Here is a 16,734-nt window from a genome sequence, read left to right as displayed (position 1 = left end):
CTTACAGGAAAGGAATGGTTGAGCTCAGAGAAAACACAACTCCTTGTACAAAGATCTGTGTACATTCATGCAATCCAAGAACAATGACCAAGAAGACTGTGTGAAGTAATGCTACTCCATGATAATGGCCTCCTGCTTTCTGGTAGACTGAGCATAAACACTATAGAGGAGGTGGGTTCAGAAGTCATTCCACACCCACTTTATTCACCTGATCTTGCACTTTCAGAACTTTGTTTCTGGATGAAAATGCACTCTGAACATGGCTTGACAAGTTCTTCACATCAAAACCGTGTGGTATCTACAATTGAGAAATCAACAATTTATCCCAACAGTGACATACTGTTGTAAATAGTGAGGGAGGATATATTGATGACTGAGGTCTCTGTTATGTGTATTTGTTGTGTTTATTAAACTTATGGAAAAACACTGTGAACTTATGCACCAACCCAATATTAAAAATGTCATTCCACTAAACTTTAAACAACTAGATGTAGTACCTACATCCTATCCTGAAATTAACAGAATTCTAAAAATTCTAAATAACCAAAGCTCATGTGGTGTTGATGGAATTTCAAGCAGAATTCTGAGAAGCATTTCCAACTTAATAAGTAATAACATTAGTGATATATGGAATGCATCACTGGCACAGGAAATTTTTTCAAACAGTTTAAAATATGCAGTTATTAAACCATTTCGTAGGAAAGGTAACAAGACAGACTTAAACAATTATCTTACAGTTTCCTTACTGAGTGTTTTTCACAAATATTCCAATAAGTAATGTACTCAAGATTAGTCTCACACTTAAGTGGAAACAATTTACTTAGGTTTGTATTCCAGAAGAGTTGCACAACTAAGAATGCTGTTTACACGTTCATTCATCAAATAGTACATGCCTTAGAAAATGAAATATTGCCAGTTGGCATTTTTTGTGATATTTCCAAGGTGTTTGATTGCAGAGATCATGTTACTCTCTTAAACTCAAGTTATGGTATTGATGGTTTTACGCACAGCTGGTATGAATCATAATTAAGAAACACGATTCAGAAGGTTGTGCTGAATAATACAGACAATGTAAGCAGAGTAAAAAATGTTAGTGTCTGGGGAGAAATCACAAAGAGAGTACCACACAGTTCAATTTTACACTCACTATTAGTCCTTATATATGAAAATGACCTTCCACTTAACATTCAGTAAACAGAACTGGCATTTTTTTTAAAGACAATAGTAGTGTTATGATAAGCCCCATCAGAAAGAAAGCAACAGAAGTGATTATAAGTGATATTTTGCAAATAATTATAATGTGTCTCTAAGAAAATGGACTGTCTGTACCATTTGGGGGGAAAATGCAGTGTACATATTGGGTTATGTAAAATAAGTCAAATCATACCAGCAATTGACGTAACACATGGGCGGGAGTCAGAAATAGGGTAGAATTCCCAAATATTTGGGGGTACATTTTGATGAAAATTGAAATTGAAGAAGCATATTACTGAGCTCCTCAAACAGTTAAGTTCAGCCACTTTTGCTCTTAGTATTATTGCTAATCTTGGAACAAATGAATCAACCTCCTGACATATTTTGAATACTTCTACTCAATAATGTCTGAGAATAATTTTCTGAGGCAACTCATCACTTACAAAGAAGGTATTGATTGCACAAAAGTGAGCAGTAAGAATAATATGTTGTGTTCACCAATAGACATGATGTAGTACCCCTTCAAGGAGCTAGGCATTTTAACTGCACCATCACAACATATATGGTTGCTAATGAAATTTCTCATAAATAATCCTTCACAATTTGGGATCAACAGTGATGTCTACACCTACAACACCAGGGACCGATGACCGTAGCAGTCTGGTCCCTTTAAATCCCCCAAACCAACAAACCAACCAACCTACAACACCAGAGGCAAAAATGACCTTTATTGCCTTTTATAATAGCTGTCAGTGGTTCAGAAAGGAGTTCAGTATACACCAACAAAAATTTTTGATCATTTACCAAATAACATAAAATTTCAGACGGTTAGCAAAGCAAATTGTAAATCTAACCTAAAATCACTTTCCTGGACAACTCCTCCTATTCCATTGATGAATTTCTATGTAAAAACTGGTAGCCAGTATAAAAAACAACTGTTTTTATAGTTTAGTGGGATGAGTAGGACTAAAACATTAAGTGTTCATTAATGTTAGCACTAATTTTGTATACATACCCTCTAAACTGACTCATTCCACATCACTTGATAAAAGAACCTTTCAGGCGATCTATGGAAAATGTAACTAACTAACCACTGTGTGAGGAGGATGTTTTGCATTTTTATCATCCACTATGGATCCTTGCCCCTTCCAACTGTGCCAATACAAAGTTTCACTACCTCTAACCAAAGCACAGTCCCACATTCTGTTCCTGCATTGTTGCACAGCTCATGGAATCTTTTAAGATGGCCTGACCACCAAAGATGGGATCTTTGGCTGCAACGTGTCCTTCCACAATGATATCTGTGTGCACAAATTTTGTTGGTCCATAGCATGTACTGACCTACTCCTGCAATACCGTATAAATCAGCCCCCATGCATTACCTCCTCTCTGTTATCTGTAAAATTCTCTTTTCCAGAGGCCTTACCTTTTGCTCCAATTCCAAATTCAGTCAGGCTTGTTGAAGACATTGTCCTTTTCCTGGAACCTACAGTTTTTCGTGACGAACTCTACAAGTTAGACTCAACCCAAAGCGAATATAGAACTTTGCCTGACTCAGTTTTACACCTCCGACAAACTGTGGTTCAGCCCTGCTACTCCTTTTCAACTTTGCCTCGCTCTTTTACCCCAAATCCCTCAACATGGAGACAAACCTCACATCTGCTGAAAGAGCTGCAGTCCACCACCTAAAAACTTATTCTGACCTTATAACTATACCTGCTGACAAAGGCTCCACCATTGTGGTTATAAACTGCAGGAATTATGTGGTGGAAGAACTCTTCCAGCTGTAAGATTTGTCCACCTACAAACCCTGCCACAGTGACCCCATTCCAGAAATCCATCAATATCTCCAGTTCCTCCTCAGGCTTGTAGGTGCGTCCCAGCACCTCTCCACTGAGTCTATTTCTCTACCTTACTCCCATCATTCCCAACACTCCTACCTTCTACCTGTTTCCTAAAGTTCATAAACTGAACCCCTAAGATAGTTAATTGTGGGTGGTTACTGTTTGCTCACAGAGAAAATCTCTGTTCACATGGATGAACGCCTTCAGCCTACTACCATTAACCTAACCTAACCTCCTATACAAAAGATACCAACCATTTCATCCACCAACTCTATGCAGTTCTTCTTTTTTTACCACTTGATGCCATACATATCACTCTTGATTCCACCTCTCTCCACACTATCGTCTCCATTGTCCACACCTTTGCCGCTATTGAACTCTGCTTTTTCCAATGCCAGATTGATTACAAACCCACAATCTCATTCCTGGTCACCATAACGAGCCATATCCCAGCACAAAATTATTTCTCCTTTGAAGGCATCACCTACGAACAAATCCATGTTACAGCAGTTGGCACCTGCATGGCACTGTCTTATGTGAACCTATTCATGGAACACGTAGAGGAAGCCTTCATAACCACCTACTTAGTTTATATTCATTGGTGACCTCTTGTTGATGTGGACTGAAGTTGAGGACCCCCCATCCATATTCCTCCTGAACCTCAGCAACTTCTCCACCGTTCCTTCTCAGCTCAACAAGCCACTTTAACAAGCCACTTTCCTCAGTGTCAACATCAGTACCTCTGTCCACACCAAACCTACCAACCACTAACAATACCTCAACTTCAACAGATGCCACCCACTCCACACCAAGAAGTCACATCCATAAAGCATAGCCACCTGCCGATGTCACATCTGTAGTGGTGACCAGTCACTCTTCAAATACTCCATGTGTGTAACTCAGGCCTTCACAAACTGAATTACTCTCTCAACATTGTTCAGAAACAGATGTAACATGCCTCATCTCACCAGTCAACTATCATCCTCCACATTCCCACTGTCCGGCCACAAAGGAGCACTCCTCTTGTAACTCAGTGCCACTCAAACTTGAGCGGATAAAATACATTCTCTTTCAGGGTTTTGAGTACCTCCCATTGTTCCCTGAAATGAGAAAAATCCTTCTTATTATCCTCCCCACCACTCCCATAGTGGTAATCTACCACCCACCCAGCTTACATAATATTGTTATGCAGCCCTACTCCATCCCTGCTCCCATCCCTGTGCTTCATGCCTCATATCCCTGCTACATACTTAGATGCAAGACTTCTCCCTTACATCCTTCCACTACCACCTACTCCAGTCCTGTCACAAGCATTTCCTATCCCATCAGGGCTGCTTGTGAAAGCAGCCGTGTGATCTACTTACTTAGCTGCAACCACTTTGCTGTATTCTACATGTGCATGACAACTAACAAGCTTTCTGTCTGCATGAATGGCCACTCCTGGGCTGTGGCCAAGAGACAGCAGGACCACACAGTCGCTGAACATGCTGTCTAACATAATGTGCTTCACTTTAATAACTGCTTTGCAGCCTGTGCCATCAGGATTCTTCCCACCAACACCAGTTTTCTGAATTGCATTGGGGACAGAATTCTCTCCAACATATTCTTTGTTCCCGTAACACCCCATGCTTCAGCCTTCCCGAGTCCCTTTCCTCCACCACCTATCCTCTTCCATGCTCCCTCACTAAACACCTTCTATCATGCCAAGACATGTACATAGTCCTTTCCCCTTTTCTACTGCTCTTGTCTCACTTTACACATTCACTCCCCCCTCCCCCAAACTCCACCCACAGCACAGCCTCCTGACGCTGCACCCAGCGGCCCTATCCTGTCTCCACCATATCCTTGCACGCTTCCACAGGCTGCACTCACATCTTCCCCTATACCTACCACACTATTCCTCTCCCTCTCATCTTTGCCTTGTTACCTCCACTACCCTCCCCAGCTAGACTGCTGTTCATGTCAGATGCAATCATGCCTTAGTTCATGGAGACAGTGGTCATGTCTGTCTCTCTCTCTCTCTCTCTCTCTCTCTCTCTCTCTCTCTCTCTCTCTGTGTGTGTGTGTGTGTGTGTGTGTGTGTGTGTGTGTGTGTTTTCTACCTCTGAAGAAGAACTTTGTCCAACTGAACTACTTCCACCATTCTTTTTCATTGTGCGTGTGTCTAGCTCAATGCTTAGTGCCTTCTCTATGTGGTGAGTAGCAATCCATCCTTTCCATATTGTTGTTATTCCATTGTGCACTTTCCATGTTTTATATTTTTTTGTTAAATCACATGTGAGCAAGTATCTGAAAATAAATTAATATGCCATGTACAGTAGTTAGTTTCAGTTGACATAGTTGACGTTGACAGGAACTATTCTCTTATATGTGCAGCTGTCTATCTGTATTTATGTGCTTCTCTCCTATGTAAAATGTATGCGTAACAGGTGCATTAACAGAGAATGATAGATCAGTATATGAGCAAAATGTAATCACAAATAGTTATAAAATTATTTTGGTAGTATAACTGACTAAAGCCGTATTTGTTTTGTAATCATCATACAGTTATTTTATTGTCTTTGATACCAACCTACAGCACAAATGTTGGTTAATAGCTGTAAACTTGGAATAGACCCGTTCTGTGATTGTAGGCCCTGCAGGCATTACTTATTGTTATTGTCTAAGTGTATGCTGGAGCTGCACTATTTTTAATACTTGGTGGTATTGTCATACATGGCAAATTGCTGACTTGTATTTACAGGGTAGAGCAAGTAAAAGTGGTCCAGAGAACAGAGTTCCAGGGTACCAACAAACACAGCAGAGGAGAGGAAATACAGTGCTAACCTGACTATAGCAGTTGTTGAAAGTAACCACTATTCATCTCTTGGTACTTGTGGTCCCAGCTCGGCAAGTTGCTGAAGGCAGATCAAAGGTGGACTGCTGGAATTGCTGCAGTTTGTTGCGATACACTTAGACTTGAGGGCTCCCCATACAAAATAACTCACATTGACAGCTCAGGTGACGTGGGTGGCCATCTAGGGTGGGCCACGGCCAGTCTGACCTCAGCTAACAACTCTTGTCAGATGTGAGGATTGTATAAATGTCCTCCAACATTCGGCTGGCTGTATGGGCGGTTGCTCCATCCTGTTGGAAGTAACTGTAGGTCTTTTACTTCAACATTAATGCTGCCACAAATGGTTTCAAAATGTTGGAAATGTATTGCGCTGAACTGTGTCTGATGAAGGAAGGTGGGACCAGTAATGCAGCATGCAGATACTGCACACCAAACCCCTAACCTTCTGACCATGCCATAGTGTTTTGTGGAAGTTAAGCAGATTCTAAAACTGCGCAAAACGTGATTCTGTGAGTTGACACAACCATTTGGGTGAAACCAGGTTTCATCAGACATAAAGAACAGATCCATGTACAAGCTATTCGTTGTTGTCTCAGTGGACAGCCACTCACAAAACTAGAGGCACTGAGGAGCATCTATTGGTTTTAAGGCATAAACAACAGACTCTTCGAGGGATGCATATGCAGTCCCAGGTGGAGTATTTGTCTGTGTGATCAGTGTGATATGCTGGTTTCTTGTGACAGGCATTGACTTGATTTGGTAGGACTCTGAAGCATTTTCTGATGAACTGCAGCTACATTTGGTGGTGTGCGGGCATGTCTTGGAATATTTTTTTTACTTGTTTGAAAACAGATTCTGTCTGTCACCATTTTCGGACTAAGCTTTGCATGGCACTCTTTGCTGGCACTTTGACACCATTAAATTTCTCAGCAAACAAATGACCATGCTATTTCCATGAATTTGTTGTCACATAACTTTTCTTAATGAACACCTGGTGCTTCACTGTAAGTACCATAATCCCATTTGCACTGCTCCACTCACACTGACGCAGCCCGAACTACACTCTGAACTGGTGTGGACCACTTGGCATGCGTACATGTCATGTGCACGTCACGGGATGTGGTTATATGCATACATTCTTATCCAGTCATATCCACTCATATGGGCCACTTTTATTTGCCCAACACTGTAGTAGTATAAGAGAAAGACAAGTGGAAGTAATAAAAATAAATCAGAGAAAGGAAAATATAATCAAAATAGGAAATGTATTGTGTTAAAGATAAAAGGAAGTGAGAACCACAGCAATAAAACACATATAGCAGAGAAGATAGTTTTGGATCAGATTTACACATGAGCATATTACAGAGTTCCTGCAAATGTTTGTACCAGACATTAGGGACATGATTCCTAGGATCAGAAACAGACAACATATTCATATGAACATTTGTCCTACAGATGGTTTGCCATGAGTTGTTGGCAGTGTGCTTGTTGTATCATGAACTGCTACTTCAGCATACTACAGTGATACATTTGTTGTAAAAAACAAATATGTTTGTGCATTAATATGCATAAGTCATCTACGGTCATCCATGCTAACAGCGTATTGTTTCTTTGAGGGATGACACAGTTTTTCAGGAGAAAGAGAACTGAGTGGTGCAACAGGGCAGCTAGCTTGTCATGCGTTAGACCTTGACATTATTGAGGCCCATTTTGTCTTTAGTAATGGAATATTTGCACCAACAGTTGCCCCACCATGTAATTCATGGTTGGTAAGGCACACTATTCACAGTGGTTGTTTGGGTGCACTAATGTACTTGAGTTCCTATACTTAATCCAGTGGAATTTTGACAGTGGAAACGCATGGAAACTGGTGTATGTTGTTCCAGTTAATAACTTGAGTGATTTGCAGTAGGATATCCACAATATCTGTGTAGCTGTTTAGCAGAACCTGGATATCGTCAATGGCATAACCTGTCCATGTTGAGACATCGCCACATATTCAATGCTATCTCGTGCAATGTGACCACTGTACCTCCTGTTATACTTCAGCATGCAACTGAAATGCAACTGAATAACAACATGTCATGTGATATATGTCAAAAGGAACATTTTGTTTTGATCCTAGGATCCTGTGATACTTGTTAGAAATCTGTATAATACTGAAACTCTGCCTGTCAAATGATGACCTTGTTGGGAGGGGGGAATAGTTTTCAGCCAAACTTAGTTTTAAAAGATCTGTATTTTGCAAAACATGGTTACTTTCTTTCTTTCCTTCCTTCCTTTTGTTTATGTGTGCACCCAAACATTTCAGCATTTATTTATTTATATACCTGTCCTCATCAATATCTGTCTATTTTCATTATTAATACATTTATATCATATGTTATTAGTCACTAGTGTCTATGCATATGTTTTTATGTTTTTAGTGTTTAGTTTCTAATACATATTTTTAATGTCTTAACCTATAGTGTAGCTCTTCAGATGCAGACTGCCTGGAATGTCAAACCTGCTTAGTGGATGTGATTAACTGCTGGGTAAATTGGAGTTCCCAATTAGTGTGCTTCCTCTGGTTTTCTCCGTAGTATCATAGGTGGGGCTGAATGAATATGTTGCTGACCAGAGGACAAGGAGTATGCAGTGCATTGGTATGTCATTAGATCAAAAAAAAAAAAAAAAAAAGACAGTGAAAGGAGTTCACCACAGCTCAGTCCATTGTGCCTATGACAGAGAGAAGCACGAACAAGTAACTTTACAAGGCGCAGTCTCTCTAAATGTAAAACGGCATGTGCTTTCTTGAAAATGCAATTACATTTGTAATCAAAAATTTATAACTATTAGATGTCAGCATATTTTCTGTGATAACAATGCCATGTTTTAGAGAGAGAGAGAATAATAGACTTCCTCAAATATTTCACCGTCCTGCTCTGTTGTGTACCATACTGTTATATTTTGGCTCAGGTACTTAGAAGACTTTGAGAAGAGAATACCCAGGGAAGAGATCCAACAGATTGAAGCTGTAATTAAGAAACAACTTGCTGACAATGATGAAAAGTATGTGGCAACTATATGTGGAAGTTACAGGTAGAAACTTTTATGAAATTTCACGTAGGCATTTAGCTTCTATATTAGACCCCCTATTCTCCTACATATTCTTTTCTATGCCCCTGTATATGTTTGTGGTTAAATATTTCAAATTTTGACTATGAAACCCCATTTATTTCAGGAGGGGAAAGGCAGATAGTGGAGACATCGATGTACTAGTGACTCATACTGACTACATGTACACCACCAGAGATAAGAGCCACAACAAATCAAAAGTGTTCAAAGATGTTGTTGCGTCACTGGAGAAATGTGGTCTCATTGTTGATACCATTTCACAAGGTGACAGTAAATTCATGGTGGGTACTCTACAGATATATACAAGTTTTTGTCCTAAAAAGAAGCCTAGTTGTATTAAGTAAACAAAAAACTTTTTTAGCCTTGTTCCACAACTTTATTGTTACTGTCGACCTAGGTTTCAGGTTATAATCCCATTTCCTAGTAGTTACGTATTAGTACATGTGTATTATGTGTTAAGAAATGGACTTCTAATATGTAAAACATGTTGTAAAGTAATAATAAAATGGGCCGGCCGAAGTGGCCGTGCGGTTAAAGGCGCTGCAGTTTGGAACCGCAAGACCGCTACGGTCGCAGGTTCGAATCCTGCCTCGGGCATGGATGTTTGTGATGTCCTTAGGTTAGTTAGGTTTAACTAGTTCTAAGTTCTAGGGGACTAATGACCTCAGCAGTTGAGTCCCATAGTGCTCAGAGCCATTTGAATAATAAAATGTGTGAAATAAGGCTAAAAAGGTATTTTGTTTAGTTAATACAATACAATGTTTCACCTAGAGCCCAAAGTTGAATCAATTAAAAAGAAACATAATTATATAGACACACTGGATAAATATCTGTTGTCTACTTTAAGAAAAAAATACATCATGGAATTGTGGTTTGATGCCATTAAGAAAATCCAGTAATCTGCATGGTAAAATAAATGTTTCTGTTGAGATATTAATCCTTTATAGGCCTGAAGACATAACAGAGATGTTAAGTGTGGCAAGAGCAGCATGTGATAGGTGTAATATGCTAGATTGGAGGTACTAGCTAATATGGAATGATTATATTTGAAAGCCAGCACAAGTCACTCAAGAACTTTTGTATTGAAGGACTACGAGAGACAGTTGCATTTCACAGATCATAATCTGAGCCACAAGGGATACACTGCAATGCAGTGTGCAATGTGCAGCAAGAACATTGTTGCCTGTAGGCCAAAATTGCAACTATTGCTTGATTAAGGAATGCCAGCTGTGGAACTCTGTTGCACTCGTTTGCTTAAAGTATTTTCAGTGTTTTATTATTTGAGGCAGCTTGTCTTTTCAACCATTGTTATTGAGTAGTTTACCCCTAGTTTTACTCTTAATGCCATCCTTAAAAGCACATATTGCAGTTTGTGGAGTACAGGTGCCCATTGCTGTTTTGACGTATGGGATCTTGGTACAGATTCATAAAAGAATGCAGTTGTGTATCTCACTTTTCATTATTTTGAGAAATGGTCAGAATTTTGATAAGTACCAGGAATTAACTATTTATCTCAATACAGCACTAAATATCATATGAGAAGCTTTTCTAATGGGTTAATGTTATGGATTTGAGAGAGGATACAGAACACATAACAGAACTTATATGAGACAGTGCCTTCAATCATATTGGCAACAGTATATTTCTCTTGTGAAAATCTCATAGTCAGCTCAACTGTCAGTACTTCTTAGGTTACGTTATTAGCTAACTAATTTGGTCATCGTCTACTCGTGGTCTAGTGGCTAGCACTGCTACCTCTGGATCATGGGGTTCTGGGTTCGATTCCCGGCCAGGTTGGGGATTTTCTCTGCCCGGGGACTGGGCGTATTGTCCTCCTCATTTCATCATCATCATCATCTTCATCCTCATCATTTGTGACAGTGGCTAGCTTGGACTGCAAAAAAAATTTGACTGTGAAAATACTTGTGACTTTGTACGGGCGCTGATGATCATGCAGTTCATCGCGCCACAAATCCATCATCATCATCATATTCTCTTGATCGACTGGCACAATACAAGGTGACATTTTGTAGGCTCCCAAATGGACAGATTTGTCTGCCTGCTTCTTCGAGGTAAACTTTAAAAAGTGTAAGCAAATCACCCTCATACTCTTTTTTATCTGAAGAAACAACATACATACTGGAGTGGGGAGGGAGAGGGGGGGGGGGGGGGGAGATAGAGAGAGACCCACACATCCATGCACACATTGTAAAAACACAATGGGCTATTTCTACCTAAGAATATTGTGGTAAATCATTTTCAAAATATTGGAGTGACTGCATGTTGTAAGATGCAATATGCATTTATCTAGTGCAGGGTCAGCCACACTGTGTGAAAACACACATTTTGTGGTGTGTGTTTGCAACTGTAGCAGCTATAAAGCTAAGTTCTGTCAAATTTTTTTGTGGAGTGTATTCAAATATTAAATTTAGTAGTTTTCAATTGTTCGTCCAAATGTTAGCAGTGTGTTTACATTTTGTGGCATGCAGTTGCAGCTGTAGTGCTTATGAAGTTAATTTCTGACAAAGTTGTTTGTGCACTGTTATACTGTTATTAAATTTAGTAGATTTCAATGGTGTCTTGTGCTGTTTGTGTCGAAATAACAGTTTACCAAACTTTTGGAAACGTTCGCTTACTTTGTTTTTTAGAGTTTTCTATGTGTTGAAGCATTTAGTAAACTTTGTGCAGCAGTTTTAAGCTGATGTTTCTTATTGTTTATAGTGAAATATTTCCGTAAAATCTCATTCCCTGTTTTAACTTCAGTGAGTGTTCCAATGGCTGCTTGAATTTTTGGTTTTAGCTAGTAACATGTGTGAGGTTTTGTTAGTATTGGTATTACTTGTGGTTGAATAGTAATAATGAAAGTTGTTGCTTTCTTAGTAGAGTGGGAATTTTGAGACCAGTATTGTTAGTTCTATAAATAGTTCTGCTGGTGTAGTTGAAGTTAGGTAAAATAGACACTTAGTTTTTTTCAGTAACTGTAAAATTTTACTGTAAGTGAGAAGTGTGGGCTTTGTTGTAGGTTTATGAGTAGTGGGTTACAGTGTGGGATTTGCTCAAAGTGTTTTCATTGGGGGGAATGCAGTGGGGAAGCCAGTGGGCATTCTAGCCAGATACTCTCTTGGGAATGAAGAATCTGTAGTAGAAATAAGTTGATAGAGGAGCAGGAGCATAAGATCTGCACCCTTCAGGTGCAGTTACAATACACAAAGAAGGAACTATATACTTTGAAGAGGGTAAAGAATGCTGGAGAATGGGAACTGGCAGTTGGCAGGAAGGCAGCTAGGAGGAGGAGGTATTCAGATAGTTGTACTTTGCATATCTGCAATAGATTGGACCAACTGTTAGAGTTGGAGCCTCTTGCAGCTGTAGGTGTAGGAAACATGCAGCAGTCCTCGGCAGTTGCAAAGTCACAGAAAGAAGAAGGTTCTGCTGCTAGGTAGTCCACATGGTTGAGGTGGGACCAGCAATTGCAGGAAGTGTTGGGGAGTGAGTACCAGGATGCCAGCATTGTGAAGCCTAGTGCAGGTCTGGGTCAGGTGACTGACAGCATGCGAGAGTTATTGCAGGAGTTTTGTGAAATAGTATCAGGTAGTGATTGTGGGCAGAACTGGGAATAGTATTGATAGGGACGGGAAACATGATGTAGGTGGTGACCTGTTAAAGATAGCTACTCAAACTGGTGGTACAAATGTGCATTCCATGTAACTGTTTCAGCATCACAAATGGCCTTATCTTAATGCGGCTGCTGGTGTCTTAACATGGGGCTGGAGAAGGCACTGATGGCAGAGGACATGGGTCACAATGCAGTGGTGCCAGTTGAGTCTATCAGTAGATCGGGTTTTGCTAGGCATGTCCTGCACCTCAATAGGTGTGGGAAGGGGAGGCTGGCAAAGCTTATAGTTGACAGTGTAGTGGGCGGTGGTGGAATCACTCATTGGAAAATTCCTGTAGTAGTAGATGTTAGAACTGCACCTCTTTTAGATTGAAGTCAGCTTTAGGTATACCTGCTTAAAGGCAGTCCCTCTAATTAAGGAATCACCTTCAGAGAAGGTCAGGTATCCTAGTAGAGAAGGAATTAGCATATTTCATCAAAATATAAGAGGTATTAGAGATAAAGTTAGTGAACTACTTATAGATGACATTATTGGTATATCAGAGCACTACTTAAATAATATGTGCAATTCAGAGTCTTCCTTTACCAGGGTACAGATTAGCTGGCTGTTTTTCGAGGAGTTCCTTGCGGAGTGGGGGAGTGGCCATGTACGTAAAAAACAGTATTCTGTTTGAGTCTGTAGATGTATCACGACACTGCACTGAACAAATATTTGAATGTTGTGCTGGGCAGTTGAGTTTAGTGAAAATAAACTTCTAATTGTTGTTGTTTATAGGTCCCCTAACTTTGACTTCAGAGCATTTCTGTTCAAGCTAGAGAGGTTTCTTGGTTCACTTTATAGAAAGTACCAAAAATTAGTTATATGTGGTGACTTCAGTATTGACCTTGTGCTTGATTGTGCAAGAAAAAGATCTCCTAAACTCATGTGATCTAAAGCGGACTGTGTTTTTTCCAACTAGGGTGCAGGGGAACAGTAGCACAGGCATAGACAATATTTTTATTCATTCTTCATTACCAGATGGGCATTCTGTTAGTATATGGGTGAATGGCCTTTCAGACCATGATGCGCAAATTCTAGCACTAAAAGGCTTTTGTACTCAAACAAATGTCACATATAATTACAAACTACGTAGCAAAACTAATCCAGTGGCAACAGAGTTTTTTAAATGTCGTTAAGGAACAAAAGTGGCAGGATGTTTGTAGTGCTGATAACATAGTTGACAAATATAATGCTTTCCTTAACACATTTCACGTGCTCTTTGAGAGTTATTTTCCATTAGAATGTTCTAAACGTGGTACTAGCAGAAAAAGGCAGCCTGTGTGGCTGAGTAGTAGAACAAAGTGGGAATTATATCAAAATGTTAGAAGTAGTCACAATCAGGCTACAGTAGCCCGTTACAAACAGTATTGTAAGGTGCCTAAAATGTTATTAGGAAGGCAAAGAGTACGTGGTGTGCAAATAGAATAGCTAATTCAGAGGATAAAATTAAAAACGTATGGTCAGTTGTGAAGGAAGCGTCTGGGTTCGTAGCAAAAATATTTCTGGTACTGATAAATCAGATATATGTACAGTATTTAACAATCATTTTCTGAGCATTGCTAGTGAATTAAATAACATATCTTCTATAGGGAATCACATAACTCTCTTGGAAAATGCCTTTCTGAGACTGATGTCTGAATTACTCATCTGTGATACTGACAAGGGGGAAATTGAGTCAGTAATTAAATCTCTGAAGACTAAGGACTCTCATGGATATGATGGAATGCCTAGAAGAATCTTAAAGTACTGTGCTGCACATGTTAGCCCTGTACTTAGCCATATTTGTAATTTACCATTTAAGATTGGTCAGTTTTCTCAATGATTAAAGTACTCAGTAGTAAAACCCCTTTACAAAAAGGAAGAAAGGGATAATGTAGACAATTTTAGTCCTCTTTCTATGCCATCAGTATTTGCTAAAGTTATTGAAAAGGCTGTGTATGTAAGGATGATTGATCATTTTATATCACATAATTTGTTATCAATAGTACAGTTCGGTTTTCGAAGTCATTTAACAACTGAAAATGCAATATTCTCATTTCTCTGTGAGGTACTGGATGGATTAAACAAAAGATTTCAAATGATAGACATACTTCTTGATTTAACTAAGGCATTTGATTGGATTGATCACAAAATATTGCTGCAGAGGTAGGACCATTACGAAATACAGGGAGTAGTTCACAATTGGTTCGTCTCTTACTTTAACAACAGACAGGAAAAGGTCAATATTCACAGTGTTGAGAAAGCCTGTGATGTGGGGTATGGTCAAATGGGGGGGGGGGGGGGGGGGGGGTTGTCCCAGGGATCAGTGTTGAGGCCACTTCTGTTGCTTATTTATATGAATGATATTCCCTCTAGTATTACGGTTAATTCTAAAATATTTCCATTTGCTGATGACACTAGCTTGGTAGTAAAGGATGTTGTGTGCAACATTGACTCTGTTTCAAATAGTGCAGTTCATGACTTAAGTTAATGGCTTGTAGAAAGTTAACTAACGGTAAATCACAGTACGACTCAGTTTTTATGGTTTCTAACACACAATTCAACAAAACCAGATGTTTCAATTTCAGAGAATGGGCATGTGATAGTGGAACTGAACAGCTCAAATTTCTAGGTATTCAGATGGATAGTAAGCTGTCATGGAAAGCCTACATTCAGGATCTTGTTCAAAGACTTAATGTTTCCATTTTCACTATTTGAACAGTATCTGAAGTAAGTGATCATTTGACACAAAAATTAGTCTAGTTTGCTTATTTTCATTTGCTGATGTCATATAGTATTATATGTTGGGATAACTCTTCCCATTCTAAAAGGATATTTTTGGCTCAGAAACAGGCAGTTCAGGCCATAAGCGGCATAAGTTCGCGAACCTCTTGTCGACCCCTGTTCACTAGTCTGGGTGTTCTGACATTGGCCTCTCAATATATATATATTCTTTACTGTCATTTCTTGTTAACAATATCAGCTTATTCCCAAGAATTATTAGCTTTCACTCAGTTAAAACCCGGCAGGAATCCAATCTGCATTTGGATCACACTTCCTTAACTCTTGTGCAGAAAGCTGTGCAGTATGCTGCTGCATCCATTTTCAGTAAGCTACCACAAGAATTCAAAAATCTTAGCAGGAATCAGCACACTTTGAAATTGAAACTGAAGAGTTTCTTTACAGGTCACACCTTCTATTCTGTTGAGGAGTCCCTTGAAAAAATTAAGCTGATTCTTATGTTATATTGTTGATTGCGTTTACTTAAACTTATGGCTTGATTTTTCGGGTCCATAAACATTTCATTTTATCTGTTATTACTTTTATGTTGTTATATCATGTACTGACACCTTCCATGATCTTGGAAATTTGCTCCTCAATTTGGTCCTGCGGAACTAGGTCAGTAAATAAATAAATAAAAATGATGTGTGGGCCATGACTTGGCCTGTCTCAGCTTTGCTCAGTCCTCCTCAGAAGTATCTGGTACAGCACAACATCAGTTTAGTATCCCGGAGTGGCATTTTTTGGTCAGCATGGTTCTCTTTATTTCAGCTGAATTGTGGTGTCAGCACTGTTTTCCCTTTGGTATTTGTTCATGGTATGAAGGATGTTCACAGACCCAATGGCTGTTTACATAAAAAGAGGCAATCTAGCAATCTGTTGCCACAAGTCTTTAAAAATGAATGGGACTGACAGTAGAAAGTGATGAGAATTCTCGGTATGTGTTATACAGTGACATAATTGACATTATAGTACCATGCAGAAAGAATTTAAAGATTTAATTGACAGTGAAAGAGCACAGATGGGATTCATTGTTTTTTACATCAAAAACCATTTGTCCTAAATTTGTGGGCATGTAGCACGTGAAGAAGTAGGAAGTACATATAGTAAAATTTCCAATGTCTTGTGCATTATTCCTGTGAAATTGAAAGAAGAGTATATAGACTTTTATAATAAATGATTGAAGTGATTTCACAGATTTTCTGTAGCTGTATTATTTGACGTACTGCTACAGGGCTTTGCAAACAAATACAAAAACTAAATTTTTTTCCCCCTTCACATTTTACAAGTGCTCTGTAAGTGCCCCACTACTGATTCTACAGATATC

The 16,734-nt window shown here is 39.2% G+C and overlaps 1 protein-coding gene across 2 annotated transcripts in view; it reads left to right on the top strand.

Annotated features, from left to right (window-relative positions):
- Positions 1 to 16,734, top strand: part of LOC124549700 (DNA polymerase beta-like) — a 58,263-nt gene that overhangs the window by 20,787 nt on the left and 20,742 nt on the right. For both annotated transcript variants that reach the window (XM_047125261.1, XM_047125262.1), the window contains exons 4-5: positions 8,833 to 8,955; positions 9,098 to 9,272. In XM_047125261.1, coding sequence (XP_046981217.1) covers positions 8,833 to 8,955; positions 9,098 to 9,272 — 298 coding nt within the window. The remainder of the gene's footprint in view (positions 1 to 8,832; positions 8,956 to 9,097; positions 9,273 to 16,734) is intronic.

This window comes from Schistocerca americana, chromosome 1, assembly GCF_021461395.2.
Source record: "Schistocerca americana isolate TAMUIC-IGC-003095 chromosome 1, iqSchAmer2.1, whole genome shotgun sequence".
In the NCBI taxonomy this organism is placed as follows: domain Eukaryota; kingdom Metazoa; phylum Arthropoda; class Insecta; order Orthoptera; family Acrididae; genus Schistocerca; species Schistocerca americana.
The sequence above is the reverse complement of the archived record's forward strand: the minus strand, read 5'-3'. Positions and strand labels throughout refer to the sequence as shown.